The sequence below is a fragment of the Pygocentrus nattereri genome, chromosome 2, assembly GCF_015220715.1.
Source record: "Pygocentrus nattereri isolate fPygNat1 chromosome 2, fPygNat1.pri, whole genome shotgun sequence".
NCBI classification, from domain to species: Eukaryota; Metazoa; Chordata; class Actinopteri; order Characiformes; family Serrasalmidae; genus Pygocentrus; species Pygocentrus nattereri.
Window position 1 is genome coordinate 5,754,677 of NC_051212.1, and position 16,126 is coordinate 5,770,802.

Sequence of the window (16,126 nt, forward strand, 5' to 3'; positions counted from 1 at the left end):
CACCCTGTTCTCCTCGCCGTCATGATGAGGCCACAATGGAAGTTGCAGCCGTAACAGTCCAGTAAAAGCCAGAGAACAATCCCGAAATAATCCACAAAGCACGAGCAACACAGGTACTCTCAGAGTAGGTGTTAAGCACAGTCACAGATGCTCCACGCTAAGTAGAGAACTCAGAGCTACAATGAGAAATCCATATTACAGTAAATCCAGTACAAAGTTCGATACCATGTGTTGGGTTTCGAGCACTTTTTCACACAGCAAGTAGAAAAACTGAAACCTTTTGTTCTAGCATCACGTCTCATTTCCATGGTAACCACCTGAGTATTGTTAAAATATTGACACTGGTCTCTACGACCTTCGTGTGATTGATAGCTGAACTGGGAAAAGCAGAATTGATCTTTTAAAATGTACATGTTGTAGATGTACAGAGCTTTTAAATTTGAAATATGATTATTAAGCTACTGTGTGAAAACACAAAGCAAAAATGTAACATATTTAATGTTTTTATGACTTTATTACAGAAAAAAGTACATAAGAGTTAAGAAAAAATTATATTTTACAATTTTACAGACTCCAAATCATCAAATAAAAGCTGCAAATAAAAATGTAGGAAAGTTAGACGCGTCCAGAATGATGAACATTGATGAACGTGATGAATGCAGATCCTAAAGTAACTGAAAGTCTGTAGAACATCAAAAATGAAATTCTGATAAAATGAACATCAGAAATGCGGCATCTTTAAAAATGATATTCAGATCTGAAGGTAAATAACTTGATTATATTAGTCTAAATAGAGAATTACAGTATAGGACTTCATTAATAAACCCTCAATCCCAAAATATCTAAAGATAAAAGTTGGTGTAGAGTTTATAATATTTTAATCATTATATAAACATTATTACATTTGTGCAGCCACAGATTACAGACTCCAATACAAATATCTGTAAATGTTTTCTGTACATTTAAAGTGTGAAAGGAAATCGTGCTGATGTAAAACACTGAATACATTTGATTCATGTATTATATTCTGATCTACACCACATTCCTCCAGTCTGTACTTAATGTTCAAAGATAACTTAATAAAAAACAGAAAAGCTTTATTCCTTCACCCAATCAGAGACGAGTACACTGCTGTAGTAATAAAGAGCTGGAATATTAAAAGGAGTTAGTTTCCCATTAATAGAGAGAAGATTTAATCACTCGACTGAGTTCAGGATGAACCTTCCACAAATTGACAATCGATTATGTCCATGACTCGCTTCACCCACCTAAAGCTGGGGTCCACACATACACAAACACCCCTCTTGGTGGTGAAACTGCAGTGAAGCAAAGATGAGCATCAGTGTTTTAGTCTAATAGAGCTGATAGATAATCATATAAACTGTATCTGATTAATATGTATAATATCAGGAAAGGCTTGTAGTGTTAAAGTTTGCAGTGGGTCAAAGTGACAACAGTAAGAGTGAATAGAGAACAGCAGCTTAAAGTAACTGTATTAAAGTTTGTCTTATTCTAATATTGATAAAGGAATAAAGGACGGGGGTGAGAACTTACATCACTCCAGCTCTTGGACAGTCAGGGTTTGTTTCTTCATACATCAACCAGAATCAGCATTCCTTTGGTGATTTTGGATCTGTGTGAGAAAAAAATATAAATGATAAAATGAAGCAGAACGTAGTGAAGAGCGAAGAGATGCTGTAGTGAAGAGTGAGGTGTTGTAGTAAAGAGTGAGGAGGTGATGTAGTGAAGAGTGAGGAGGTGATGTAGTGAAGAGTGAAGAGGTGCTGTAGTAAAGAGTGAGGCGGTGCTGTAGTAAAGAGTGAGGAGGTGATGTAGTAAAGAGTGAGGAGGTGATGTAGTGAAGAGTGAAGAGATGATGTAGTAAAGAGTGAGGAGGTGATGTAGTGAAGAGTGAGGAGGTGATGTAGTAAAGAGTGAGGAGGTGCTGTAGTAAAGAGTGAAGAGGTGCTGTAGTAAAGAGTGAGGAGGTGCTGTAGTAAAGAGTGAGGAGGTGCTGTAGTAAAGAGTGAAGAGGTGCTATAGTAAAGAGTGAGGAGGTGCTGTAGTAAAGAGTGAGGAGGTGCTGTAGTAAAGAGTGAGGAGGTGCTATAGTAAAGAGTGAGGAGGTGCTGTAGTAAAGAGTGAGGAGGTGCTGTAGTAAAGAGTGAAGAGGTACTATAGTAAAGAGTGAGGAGGTGCTGTAGTAAAGAGTGAGGAGGTGCTATAGTAAAGAGTGAGGAGGTGCTGTAGTAAAGAGTGAAGAGGTGATGTAGTGAAGAGTGAAGAGGTGCTGTAGTAAAAAGTGAAGAGGTGATGTAGTAAAGAGTGAGGCGGTGCTGTAGTAAAGAGTGAGGAGGTGATGTAGTAAAGAGTGAGGAGGTGATGTAGTGAAGAGTGAAGAGGTGCTGTAGTGAACAGTGAAGAGGTGCTGTAGTGAAGAGTGAAGAGGTGCTGTAGTAAAAAGTGAAGAGGTGATGTAGTAAAGAGTGAGGCGGTGCTGTAGTAAAGAGTGAGGAGGTGATGTAGTAAAAAGTGAAGAGGTGATGTAGTAAAGAGTGAGGCGGTGCTGTAGTAAAGAGTGAGGAGGTGATGTAGTAAAGAGTGAGGAGGTGATGTAGTGAAGAGTGAAGAGGTGCTGTAGTGAAGAGTGAAGAGGTGCTGTAGTGAAGAGTGAAGAGGTGCTGTAGTAAAAAGTGAAGAGGTGATGTAGTAAAGAGTGAGGCGGTGCTGTAGTAAAGAGTGAGGAGGTGATGTAGTAAAGAGTGAGGAGGTGATGTAGTGAAGAGTGAAGAGGTGCTGTAGTGAAGAGTGAAGAGGTGCTGTAGTGAAGAGTGAAGAGGTGCTGTAGTAAAAAGTGAAGAGGTGATGTAGTAAAGAGTGAGTCGGTGCTGTAGTAAAGAGTGAGTCGGTGCTGTAGTAAAGAGTGAGGACGTGATGTAGTGAAGAGTGAAGAGGTGCTGTAGTGAAGAGTGAAGAGGTGATGTAGTAAAGAGTGAAGAGGTGATGTAGTAAAGAGTGAGGAGGTGATGTAGTGAAGAGTGAAGAGGTGCTGTAGTGAAGAGTGAAGAGGTGATGTAGTAAAGAGTGAAGAGGTGATGTAATGAAGAGTGAAGAGGTGATGTAGTAAAGAGTGAGGAGGTGATGTAATGAAGAGTGAAGAGGTGATGTAGTGAAGAGTGAGGAGGTGCTGTAGTAAAGAGTGAAGAGGTGCTGTAGTGAAGAGTGAAGAGGTGCTGTAGTGAAGAGTGAAGAGGTGCTGTAGTAAAAAGTGAAGAGGTGCTGTAGTAAAGAGTGAAGAGGTGCTGTAGTAAAGAGTGAGTCGGTGCTGTAGTAAAGAGTGAAGAGGTGATGTAATGAAGAGTGAAGAGGTGCTGTAGTAAAGAGTGAGGAGGTGCTGTAGTAAAGAGTGAGGAGGTGCTGTAGTAAAGAGTGAGGAGGTGATGTAGTAAAGAGTGAGGAGGTGCTGTAGTAAAGAGTGAGGAGGTGATGTAGTAAAGAGTGAGGAGGTGCTGTAGTAAACAGTGAAGAGGTGCTGTAGTAAAGAGTGAAGAGGTGATGTAGTGAAGAGTGAGGAGGTGCTGTAGTGAAGAGTGAAGAGGTGATGTAGTAAAGAGTGAGTCGGTGCTGTAGTAAAGAGTGAGGAGGTGCTGTAGTAAAGAGTGAGGAGGTGCTGTAGTAAAGAGTGAGGAGGTGATGTAGTAAAGAGTGAGGAGGTGATGTAGTACAGTATATGACTTCATTAATAAACCCTCAATCCCAAAATATCTAAAGATAAAAGTTGGTGTAGGGTTCATAATATTTGAATCATTATATAAACATTATTACATTTGTGCAGCCACAGATTACAGACTCCAATACAAATATCTGTAAATGTTTTCTGTACATTTAAAGTGTGAAAGGAAATCGTGCTGATGTAAAACACTGAATACATTTGGTTCATGTATTATATTCTGATCTACACCACATTCCTCCAGTCTGTACTTAATGTTCAAAGATAACTTAATAAAAAACAGAAAAGCTTTATTCCTTCACCCAATCAGAGACGAGTACACTGCTGTAGTAATAAAGAGCTGGAATATTAAAAGGAGTTAGTTTCCCATTAATAGAGAGAAGATTTAATCACTCGGCTGAGTTCAGTTTGAACCTTCCACAAATTGACGATCGATTATGTAACACAAGTTTTGTTCCCAGCTTTTTAATGTTATATTCCAATTGCTTATGTCTAAAACAAATAAAAAATTGCTTACATTCATCATAAACTTCACTTTTGTGACCACGGCAACGAAAATTATGAATTTTTATTATAGAAAGACGATTTTGCATCTTCTCATTTATACAGTCAGACTAAGAACACTATAGGCATTGCAAATTTACACAGATTACCAAAAACTGTTCAGAAGTGTGTGGTTTTCCGAGATTTACGACTATACTGCAAATCAGATTCACGAATCAATCCGCAAATATAGTCGCCCATCATGTTCTCGTTATATTGTCCTTGGTAACGGCATTCAAAGTTCATAATGTCCTGGTGGAAGCGCTTGCCTTGCTCCTCTGAATAAGCTCCCATGTTCTCTTTGAACTTATCAAGATGAGCATCAAGGATATGGATTTTGAGTGACATCCTGCAGCCCATTGCAGCATAGTTCTTTATCAGAGTCTGGACCAGTTGTACATAGTTTTCATCTTTATGATTGCCTAGGAAGCCGCGAACCACTGCGACAAAACTGTTCCAAGCCGCTCTCTCCTTCCTATTCAGCTTCTTGGGAAATTCACTGCACTCTATGATCTTCTTGATTTGTGGTCCGACGAAGACACCAGCTTTGATCTTTGCTTCAGACAGCTTAGGGAAAAGATCTTGGAGGTAATTGAAAGCTCTCGACTCCTTATCTAGAGCCCTGACAAATTGTTTTATGAGCCCCAACTTGATGTGTAGTGGTGGCATCAGCACCTTGCGTGGGTCCACCAGTGGCTCCCACTTTACATTGTTCTTCCCCACAGTGAACTCTGTCCGCTGAGGCCAGTCCCGCCTGTGGTAGTGTGCTTTAGTATCCCGGCTGTCCCAAAGGCAAATAAAGCAAGGATACTTAGTAAAACCACCTTGAAGGCCCATCAGGAATGACACCATTTTGAAATCTCCAATAACTTCCCAGCCGTACTCATCATACTTCAAGGCACCTAGCAACATCTTGACACTGGTGTATTCCTCTTTCAGGTGCACCGAGTGAGCTACAGGAAGAGATGGGTACTTGTTCCCATTGTGAAGCAGCACGGCTTTGAGGCTCTTGCATGAGCTGTCTATGAAGAGACGCCACTCATTCGGGTTACAGGTGATACCTATAGCCTCGAATAGACCGGCCACATTGTTGCAGAAGCACAGTCCGTCTTGATGACTGAAGAAGGTGGAAAAAACTTGGTGACGCTTCCTCTGACCTGTGACTTGGACGCTTTCATCTAATAAGTTCCATTGCTTGAGCCTTGATGTCAGAAGCTCAGCGCTGGACTTGGTGAGACCAAGGTCTCTGATCAGAAGTTCAGGGCAGTGTGGTACTGGGGCAATAGATGAAGGAATGTCAGGATACGTTACAGGCGTTGCATTTTTGCCAGTGCAACGTTTGGAAGGGTCCACCATGCAGAAGTAGCAATTTGTTGAGTGATCAGTCGGTTCACGCCAAATTCTTGGGACAGCAAAATGCATGGCTCTCTTCTCTCCCCTGTACCAACCTATAAGCAAACAAAATAAAATTTGGATTGAGAATTTGATTTAGGCCTATTTCACACTAATGACTAGTGGTATGTGCAATAGTAACACAGTTTGAAATCTGTTATATATCAAACAATAACATATATCTGTATATATTTGATATATTTAACTACAACATGTGAAATGGTGTTAATTAAAGCTCTTTTAAACTAACTGATTTAAAAATTTTGCTAAATAAAAATTTAAATCTGCTATTTAAGAGAGTATCATTTATCCGCTTACCTTCAAGAGTTTTCTTGCAGTGCTCACATGTGAAATGAGGAGCCCATGGTTTGTCTTGGTCACCAACAGGCATGCCGAAGTATGGTTTGTAGGCCTCACACATCTTAGCAGATGCTTCCACAGAGTACTTTTTCGCTCGTCTTTATAAAATGGCCACATACATTGCAAAATGCGTCTACCGGATGTATGCGACCTCTTGATGCCATCTAAATTGACTAAGTTGCTGTGTACTGTAAGGAAAAAGGATGTCTCTCCAAACTCGATAAAAATGGTCAATCTTTATTCCATGCAGTATCAAAGTACAAGAGTGTACTGAGGATTCAGCAGAGCAAGACTGATCACCCGGTAGCAGAGTAACACACAATATATACATTTGAAAGTAGTGGTCCTTCCTAAGCTCCTCCTGTAATGGGTGTGGGATGAAGTGTGAATACTGTCGTTATCAGAATCTGAATAGAGAATGAATTCACACCTGTCTGTCCAGGTCAATTCCCCTTTGTCTGTGATGGCTGTTGCCCACTTACTATGCAATCCCAATCAATTAGATCATGTCTCTCCGTCTCTCAGGAAGGGCTATAGTGGCCCTATATAACTGTAGTTATACAGCTACCTACAATTCTGTACAGTCCCAGAAAGTTCTAGATAATTCTGGACATTTCTAGAAACTTCTTGATAGTTCTCACAATTCCAGAAGCTTCTTAAGTATCTTGAAATATGGCGAATATCCTTAAAAATAGATGAATTTCAAAATATCATTGTGCTGACCACAAAAGCAAAGTTTACAGGGAATAATAACTTTTTTCTATTCATTTAGGGTACAAACAATCAGGAAAACACACTTAACAACTGGGAACAAAATTCTTTTTGAAAATTGTTACATAGTGTTATGTCCTTGGCTCGCTTCACCCACCTAAAGTCGGGTTCCAGACACACACGAACACCCCTCTTGTAGGTAAAACTGCAGTGAAGCAAAGATGAGCATCAGTGTTTTAGTCTAATAGAGCTGATAGATAATCATATAAACTGTATCTGATTAATATGTATAATATCAGGAAAGGTTTGTAGTGTTAAAGTTTGCAGTGGGTCAAAGTGACAACAGTAAGAGTGAATAGAGAACAGCAGCTTAAAGTAACTTTATTAAAGTTCGTCTTATTCCAATATTGATAAAGGAATAAAGGATGGGGGTGAGAACTTACATCACTCCATCTCTTGGACAGTGTGGGTCTGTTTCTTCGTACTGACTAATGTCAGCTACAGGGATTGGTCTGGTATAGAAACTGAAACAGCATTTCTTTGGTGCATTTCCATCTGTGTGAGAAAAAATGCGATGTAGTGAAGAGTGAGGAGGTGATGTAGTGAAGAGTGAGGAGGCGATGTTGTGAAGAGTGAGGAGGTGATGTAGTGAAGTGTGAGGAGGCGATGTAGTGAAGAGTGAGGAGGCGATGTAGTGAAGAGTGAAGAGGTGATGCAGTGAAGAGTGAAGAGGTGCTGTAGTAAAGAGTGAGGAGGTGCTGTAGTGAAGAGTGAGGAGGTGCTGTAGTGAATAGTGAGGAGGTGCTGTAGTAAAGAGTGAAGAGGTGCTGTAGTAAAGAGTGAAGAGGCGCTGTAGTAAAGAGTGAGGAGGTGCTGTAGTGAAGAGTGAGGAGGTGCTGTAGTGAATAGTGAGGAGGTGCTGTAGTATAGAGTGAAGAGGTGCTGTAGTAAAGAGTGAAGAGGTGCTGTAGTAAAGAGTGAGGAGGTGCTGTAGTGAAGAGTGAGGAGGTGCTGTAGTAAAGAGTGAAGAGGTGCTGTAGTAAAGAGTGAAGAGGTGCTATAGTAAAGAGTGAGGAGGTGCTGTAGTAAAGAGTGAAGAGGTGCTGTAGTAAAGAGTGAAGAGGTGCTGTAGTAAAGAGTGAGGAGGTGCTGTAGTAAAGAGTGAGGAGGTGATGTAGTACAGTATATGACTTCATTAATAAACCCTCAATCCCAAAATATCTAAAGATAAAAGTTGGTGTAGAGTTTATAATATTTTAATCATTATATAAACATTATTACATTTGTGCAGCCACAGATTACAGACTCCAATACAAATATCTGTAAATGTTTTCTGTACATTTAAAGTGTGAAAGGAAATCGTGCTGATGTAAAACACTGAATACATTTGATTCATGTATTATATTCTGATCTACACCACATTCCTCCAGTCTGTACTTAATGTTCAAAGATAACTTAATAAAAAACAGAAAAGCTTTATTCCTTCACCCAATCAGAGACGAGTACACTGCTGTAGTAATAAAGAGCTGGAATATTAAAAGGAGTTAGTTTCCCATTAATAGAGAGAAGATTTAATCACTCGGCTGAGTTCAGTTTGAACCTTCCACAGTTCGACGATCGATTATGTCCTTGGCTCGCTTCACCCACCTAAAGCCGGGGTCCGCACACACAGGACCCTTCTTGGTGGTAAAACTGCAGTGAAGGAAAGATGAGCATCAGTGTTTTAGTCTAATAGAGCTGATAGATAATCATATAAACTGTATCTGATTAATATGTATAATATCAGGAAAGGTTAGTAGTGTTAAAGTTTGCAGTGGGTCAAAGTGACAACAGTAAGAGTGAATAGAGAACAGCAGCTTAAAGTAACTGTATTAATGTTCGTCTGATTCCAATATTGATAAAGGAATAAAGGATGGGGGTGAGAACTTACATCACTCCAGCTATTGGACAGTGTGGGTCTGTTTCTTCATAATCACTAATGTCAGCTGCTGGGATTGGTCTGGTATGGAAACTGAAACAGCATTTCTTTGGTGCATTTACATCTGTGTGAGAAAAAAATATAAATAATAAAATGAAGCAGAATGTAATGAAGAGTGAGGAGATGATGTAGTGAAGAGTGAAGAGGTGCTGTAGTGAAGAGTGAGGAGGTAATGTAGTGACGAGGCGATGTAGTGAAGAGTGACGAGGCGATGTAGTAAAGAGTGACGAGGCGATGTAGTGAAGAGTGACGAGGCGATGTAGTGAAGAGTGACGAGGCGATGTAGTGAAGAGTGAGAAGGCGATGTAGTGAAGAGTGAGAAGGCGATGTAGTAAAGAGTGAAGAGGTGCTGTAGGAAAGAGTGAAGAGGCGATGTAGTGAAGAGTGAAGAGGCGATGTAGTGAAGAGTGAAGAGGTGATGTAGTGAAGAGTGAGGCGGTGCTGTAGTAAAGAGTGAGGCGGTGCTGTAGTAAAGAGTGAGGAGGTGATGTAGTAAAGAGTGAAGAGGCGATGTAGTGAAGAGTGAAGAGGCGATGTAGTGAAGAGTGAAGAGGCGATGTAGTGAAGAGTGAAGAGGTGATGTAGTGAAGAGTGAGGCGGTGCTGTAGTAAAGAGTGAGGCGGTGCTGTAGTAAAGAGTGAGGAGGTGATGTAGTAAAGAGTGAAGAGGTGCTGTAGTGAAGAGGTGCTGTAGTAAAGGGTGAGCAGGTGCTGTAGTAAAGAGTGAGGAGGTGCTGTAGTAAAGAGTGAGGAGGTGCTGTAGTAAAGAGTGAGGAGGTGATGTAGTACAGTATTTGACTTCATTAATAAACCCTCAATCCCAAGAGGTGATGCAGTGAAGAGTGAAGAGGTGCTGTAGTGAATAGTGAGGAGGTGCTGTAGTAAAGAGTGAAGAGGTGCTGTAGTGAAGAGTGAGGAGGTGCTGTAGTAAAGAGTGAGGAGGTGCTGTAGTAAAGAGTGAGGAGGCGCTGTAGTTAAGAGTGAGGAGGCGCTGTAGTTAAGAGTGAGGAGGCGCTGTAGTTAAGAGTGAGGAGGTGATGTAGTAAAGAGTGAGGAGGCGATGTAGTAAAGAGTGAAGAGGTGCTGTAGTAAAGAGTGAGGCATTGCTGTAGTGAAGAGTGAAGAGGTGATGTATTTAAGAGTGAGGAAGTGCTGTAGTAAGAAGTGAGGAGGTGATGTAGTAAAGAGTGAAGAGGTGCTGTAGTAAAGAGTGAGGAGGTGATGTAGTAAAGAGTGAGGAGGTGATGTAGTGAAGAGTGAGGAGGCAATGTAGTAAAGAGTGAAGAGGTGCTGTAGTAAAGAATGAGGATGTGATATAGTGAAGAGTGAAGAGGTGCTGTAGTAAACAGTGAGGCAGTGCTGTAGTGAAGAGGTGATGTAGTAAAGAGTGAAGAGGTGCTGTAGTAAAGAGTGAGGAGGCGCTGTAGTGAAGAGTGAAGAGGTGCTGTAGTAAAGAGTGAGGAGGTGCTGTAGTAAAGAGTGAAGAGGTGCTGTAGTTAAGAGTGAGGAGGTGCTGTAGTAAAGAGTGAAGAGGTGCTGTAGTAAAGAGTGAGGAGGTGATGTAGTAAAGAGTGAAGAGGTGCTGTAGTAAAGAGTGAAGATGTGATGTAGTGAACAGTGAGGAGGCGATGTAGTAAAGAGTGAAGAGGTGCTGTAGTAAAGAGTGAGGAGGTGCTGTAGTGAACAGTGAGGAGGCGATGTAGTGAACTGTAGGCAGTGTTAGTGAGTGTAATGGTGCTACAGCAGGTGTGATCGTCTCTAACTTCACTCTTCTTATTAACACTGTGAATGAAGCTGCAGTGCTACAGTCTATCAGTTCATCCACACACCACATAATAAACCTGTGCCGTATGTTTATAATCTGATCGAGTCAGAACAGCAAATTAAAGACCAGTTCAACATGTAATAGTTCCAGTTATAATAAACAGACAGAGATGACAGTTTGTGCTATGAAGGAGACAGAAACTCAAACGTGAACTTCAACTTACTCTGTCCCACTGCACCAGACTGAAGGTAGAGGATGACCAGCAGACCCAGGAGGAGAGAACGAGGACGGACAATCATGGCTGCAGCTTCAGCTCCAGGAGATGATGATCAGTCTGAGCAGAGCTGGAAATGAGAGAGATTTCATCCAGCATGTGGTTTTATAGGTAAGTAAGTGGTGGGATGGTGTTGAGTGAAGTTTCAAGGTGGATTCCACAGGAAACAGCAACCTTTTCTATTTAATGCAGATCAAACTGAATTCACTAATCAGTGTTTTCTGTTTTTAGTACCATTTCACACACACTGTCCCAGCCATTCTCATTACTGCAACAAAGTAAGGTTTGAAGATAAATCTGTTAAAAAACTTTTGAAAAATATTAACTTTTCTATTTGCATAAAAATAATACACTCACCGGCCACTTTATTAGGTACAGTAATGCTAGTAAAAGGTTGGACTCCCTTTTGTCTTCAGAACTGCCTTAAATCTTCATGGCTCACTTTCAACAAGGTGTTGGAAATGTTGGCGATTTTGGTTGGTTATTTGAGTTCCTGTTGCCTTTCTATCATCTGGAACCAGTCTGCCCATTCTCCTCTGACCTCTCACATCAACAAGGCATTTTTGTCCACACAACTGACCGCTCACTGGATATTTCCTCTTTTTCGGACCGTTCTCTGTAAACCCTAGAGATGGTTGTGCGTGAAAATCACAGTAGATCAGCAGTTTCTGAAATACTCAGACCAGCCCGTCTGGCACCAACAACCACGCCACGTTCAAAGCCCCTTAAATCCCCTTTCTTCCCCGTTCTGATGCTCGGCCTGCACTTCAGCAAGTCGTCTTGACCACCTCTACATGCCTCAATGCATTGAGTTGCTGCCATGTGATTGGCTGATTAGCTATTTCTGTTAATAAGCAACTGTACCTAATAAAGTGGGTGGTGAGTGTATATTCATATATTATATATTATAACATATTATATTATAAAACAATCAAGGGCGGAGCCTAGAAACAAGGGGGCAGAACAGGGAAGAGTTAAAAACAAGGAAGCACATGGACAAGACCAAAAGGTAACCACAAGCACATGGAGGACTGGGAACGGCCAATCGTGACATTAACTGTTAAAAGTGATACAATTTTTTTTTTTTTTTTGGTCATTTTAAAAAACATATCAATAATAAGAAACAGGTACATGGATTCATTATATTAATGATAATTGGCATAAAAAAGTGCTTGTTTTAATTGTGAAGCTGATCAAACAGTAAAACATATCAGCTTTTTCTATCATTTTTTATTTGTCTTTTTTACCTGATGTGAAGGGAGTACAAATCCAGCTGTTCATAACAGATAAAGAGAAAAGCTGGTAAATTGGTTTCTCTCGTTAGAAGGTGCCACCAGTTCCCACATGTGTGAAATTGTGATGAAGATTGAGTTGGACTGATGTAAAAGTTGCATTAATTCTGGTTTGGCTGTTTAGATAGAGGTCACATCGCTGCATATCAGATACACATCAGATTTGAGTACTACACACGAAAGAGGCCTAAATGTGAATTAAAATGGTCACATTCAGTGTGTTTTAATGTTCACACCATCACATAAAAACTGTAAATCTGTGTGACGTATGAAGAAAGAGTTCAGATTTCGACCACTTTACCTGTAGTGTGAACTCAGAGGTGGTTGTTAATTGGTTAGAGCACAACATTTAATTTAACGCACTGGTCAACTGGTCACTGAGATACGGAACTCTATTCTTTACTACATGCAGGGCTTATCAGATAGAGCCCTGCCAGTCAGCTGGCTACCTGGCTCCAGCTTTGATTTAATTGCCATTTATGGAATTTCAATTTTGATTGGGTGGTCCTATTTTAATTAACGTAACCTTTCTAGCCTTTAAGGTATTTTTAGTGGCCTGGGAGACTCACAGACCAATCGCATGTATTGTAAATATCACACGTGATGCTACTCAGCCAGTCGGATCTGTGCGTTACGATGAGCTCTGAGACTCGAGTGAGTGATGCCACACAGGGGAGGGACGAGGAGAGAAACAGCAGTCAGAGAGGAAAGTGAGTCAGAGGGAAGTTATTCCACATGACGTGATCTAAAAAGAGGAAACTGACAGTAAATGTTGTTGAAATCTGCCTGAACTGGACTTTATTTGATCTGATATTCAGTTGTTGACTGTATAAGATGTTGATATTCCTGCTAGGCTACTTCAGTAAACAGTATACGGCACTGAGTCATGATGTAAGTTAGACGTTATGATGTTCTGGACCTTCACTTGAGGACATTTTCTCTAACTGGACCTTATTGAATCTTAATTGATCTAGACTGTAAATAATTAAAAGTCAGGTCAACTTGAAATTTTAAGTCAGTCTTAAATTTTTCTCAACTTAGTTTAGTCACTCCAAAGTAGTTCTTTAAAAAAATGAAACTTTATTGCATCTTAGGTTGACAAAACAGTGTAAAGCTGACTGGCAGGAGGCCAGTTTATTTTCACTAGTAATAAAACAAATATATCAACTACTGCCCCTTTAACTGAGACAAGATCCAGAGCTGATGGAGATATTACCATTCACCTCTATACACCCATATGATACAGTGGGTAGTGATACTATATCACTTGCTACATTATACTGACTACACTCCATATACTTATATTACAGAAAACTGAATTTTCCCCTTTTTCTTTTTAAATAAAAGAGTTTGATGTAGTATGTAAACACTGTCACACTTTCAAATGTATCGTTCACTCCCCAGATGACACACTTCATATTAGTAGACTAAGCTGCAAAAAGATCCCACCTTAAGTTCATTGTTATTGTGACGTCACAACAATCAAAACATTTACATACATCCACCTGTTCAGCCCCGCCCACTTGCACTGAAGGTATAAGGAGCGTTTCAAACCAGACTGCTTTTGGAATGGGCAGCCAATCAGAACAGAGCTCATTTACATATATCCTTCTTAAAGGAAGAGAAACAAAACAACCTTTTTAATTCTAAGGGATAAAGAGAAGCTGGAGAATAATCATGTAGAAATGACTTTAAATATAAAAACTCACACAAATGTTAAAAGTGGACTTGAGGGAAAATAAAATGCAAGATAAATGTAGGATATGATCTCTTTAATGCTGTGAAATCCTGCCAAAGGTATTTCAGGCCTACAGCTCCTCCTCTTTTCCTCACTGAGGAAGGAAAAGAGGGAAGAAAAACTGCTGGAGAGTCACTTTCACTTTCACAGCTCACAGTTTATGGACAGAACTGAACAGAAGCTTCTCAAACGTCTCTAAACAAACACCACACAGTCAGATCCAGACCCTCACACTGCACACAGAGTTATATAACCCACTGATACGCAGATAAACTGGATCAGAAATCAGCCACAGACAATAAACAACAACAAATAACAACTGAGAGAAAGACGTACAGATAGAGTTGAGAGTTTCTGTGAGGAGCTGTCACTCTTATCATGAACAATCTCTGCCAACAGTGACCGTTTATGAAAAAATAATGGTCATAACTTTCCACAGAGACTGTAATGATACTCCAGCACTTCTGCTGAACGTATCTAGAACCCTTTCAGAGAGGATTTAAGCTCAGATGGCTTTTAGAAAAGTGATATTTTTCTTGATACTGAACAAAACCTCTTACCTTCACAAAGTGTCCAACGGGCCTTCACTGTTTAATCTTGACTCTCCTCAAACAGGAGAGAAATGATAAACTCGAGAGCCCCCTACAGGCAGGAATCCAGAACTGCAACCACATGATCATTTTCTACTTACATTTCTTCTCAGAACCTAAAGCAAACCGTGCGGACGGCACTGTTCAGCATTTAGGCACTAAACAAGATGATGGGTTGAACTGAAAGTTGTCAGAAGATGTGCTGTTGAGAGAAAAGTGAAGTTCTGAAAAACCAGAGGAAACTGAAAAAGATCGATAACATCTGTGTTAGTCTCTTAAACTGTAAGGGTCTGTATGAGACCCCCCACTTCAGTTCCTCACTCTCATGACTACACTTTTCTTCATGATAGACTGTTTCTCCAGACTTCTACCTCTACAGCACAGCCAGCTCACAGTGATGGTGTTACTGCTGCCACTACTCTCTCCTTCCCCTGTTATACTGCACAATTATTTCCCAACAGCACTGAAGTGAGTTCCCCAAGGAGCTGTTCATAGTGATGCGAGACCTCTGGATGCTGTTAACAGTCTGTAACTGGACTCTAAGGCTTTTTTTCCTCATGTGTGACACAGATGCGTGCCTGAGCGTCAGTGTGAACAGATAAACACTCTGAATTAGGGGGGCAGTCGTGGGCTGGAGGTTAGGGAACTGGCCCTATGACCGGAAGGTTGCCGGTTCAATCCCCAGCACCGACAGTCCATGACTGAGGTGTCCTTGAGCAAGACACCTAACCCCCAATTGCTCCCCGGGCGCCGTGGATAGGGCTGCCCACCGCTCCGGGCAAGTGTGCTCACTGCCCCCTGGTGTGTGTGTGGTGTTTCACTTGCATGGATGGGTTGAATGCGGAGATGGAATTTCCCCGGTTGTGGGATCAAAACAGTATCACTTAAACTTAATCTGACATTTTCAGTCTGAGACGCTTTCATATCTGATACTGAAATCCGATCTGTGTCCGAACTGCGGCAGCGCGACTCTGAACAGCCAGATCATTCAGTCTAATCTGGACCTGTCAGATCTTAAGCAAAGAGAAGAAGATAAGAAGTTTCTGTAATTTGTCTTAATTGGTGTATGACATCACTATAGTATGGTTCTGAAGTTACCATGGCAGCGGAACGCATCACAGTTCTAGGTCGACTGTCTTTTCTTTGTTCTCTGCTCTTTATGCTGTGAGCTGTTTGTTTTCTACATGTTGTATATTTGAATAAATGAAGTGACGGCGCAGCTCGAAGGAAACCTCACTGAGGATGGAGAGCTGGTGAGCTAATGTTAGCATTAGCTTGTGCTCAGTGCAGAAACAGCAGGCCAGCATGTAGCCTGCTGACTGCTTAAGGACCACGATGGACGTTTATCACTGGTTCGTTAATCTTACTCAGAAATTTCCATGTTTTAGTAAGTTAGTGTTATCATAGATTTACAGACCACAGTTTCTAACACTGTACTGGACAATGTGAAGTAGAGTAAGTTGGCTTGAGAGGTGCTTTATTCTGGCACAGATTACTGATTACTTCTCTAACTGAATCCAGAAACGACTATATTAATAAAAGTACATACACTCTGTCATCCACTCCAAAACAAGCACACATGTATCTTTGATATGATCAAGTCATCTTAAAGTCGCAGCCCTGACATCAGAGTAAAAATATCACAGTGAAGTAGTTCTGTCACTGCAGCTTTTATAATAATAATAATAATAATACATTTTTATTTAAAGGTGCCTTTCAAGAAACCCAAGGACACTGTACAATAGATAATAAAA

The 16,126-nt window shown here is 40.8% G+C and overlaps 2 protein-coding genes across 4 annotated transcripts; both read right to left on the bottom strand.

The window, feature by feature from the left end:
* Window positions 1-861: 861 nt before the first annotated feature.
* On the bottom strand, window positions 862-14,443 carry LOC108416168 (C-C motif chemokine 13-like). 2 transcript variants are annotated; one of them, XM_037544813.1, is made up of 8 exons: window positions 14,343-14,443; window positions 10,702-10,822; window positions 8,667-8,778; window positions 8,337-8,428; window positions 7,180-7,291; window positions 6,894-6,941; window positions 1,555-1,633; window positions 862-1,316 (listed from the first exon to the last, which is right to left on the bottom strand). In XM_037544813.1, the coding sequence occupies exons 2-7, from the start codon at window positions 10,775-10,777 to the stop codon at window positions 1,591-1,593; spliced, it is 483 nt and encodes a 160-aa protein (XP_037400710.1). In that variant the 5' UTR covers window positions 10,778-10,822; window positions 14,343-14,443; the 3' UTR covers window positions 862-1,316; window positions 1,555-1,590. The 2 variants fall into 2 exon arrangements, with proteins under 2 accessions (XP_037400710.1, XP_037400712.1); XM_037544815.1 differs by lacking the exon at window positions 14,343-14,443 and adding an exon at window positions 13,754-13,861.
* On the bottom strand, window positions 4,004-6,796 carry LOC119265140. 2 transcript variants are annotated; one of them, XM_037544808.1, is made up of 2 exons: window positions 6,011-6,796; window positions 4,004-5,721 (listed from the first exon to the last, which is right to left on the bottom strand). In XM_037544808.1, exons 1-2 carry the CDS (start codon window positions 6,084-6,086, stop codon window positions 4,394-4,396), a joined length of 1,404 nt encoding a protein of 467 aa, XP_037400705.1. In that variant the 5' UTR covers window positions 6,087-6,796; the 3' UTR covers window positions 4,004-4,393. The 2 variants fall into 2 exon arrangements, with proteins under 2 accessions (XP_037400705.1, XP_037400703.1); XM_037544806.1 differs by having other exon boundaries at window positions 5,984-6,796.
* Window positions 14,444-16,126: the final 1,683 nt, after the last annotated feature.

Excerpts from the sequence above, each read along its gene's own strand:
- LOC119265140 (XM_037544806.1), bottom strand. The coding sequence starts at position 6,086 with ATGTGTGAGGCCTACAAACCATACTTCGGCATGCCTGTTGGTGACCAA. Across the intron at positions 5,722-5,983 it reads CTGCAAGAAAACTCTTGAAG|GTTGGTACAGGGGAGAGAAG; the intron begins GTAAGCGGATAA and ends GTTTGCTTATAG.
- LOC108416168 (XM_037544813.1), bottom strand. The coding sequence starts at position 10,777 with ATGATTGTCCGTCCTCGTTCTCTCCTCCTGGGTCTGCTGGTCATCCTC. Across the intron at positions 8,779-10,701 it reads GTCTGGTGCAGTGGGACAGA|ATGTAAATGCACCAAAGAAA; the intron begins GTAAGTTGAAGT and ends TTTCTCACACAG. Across the intron at positions 7,292-8,336 it reads CGATCGTCGAACTGTGGAAG|ATGGAAATGCACCAAAGAAA; the intron begins GTTCAAACTGAA and ends TTTCTCACACAG.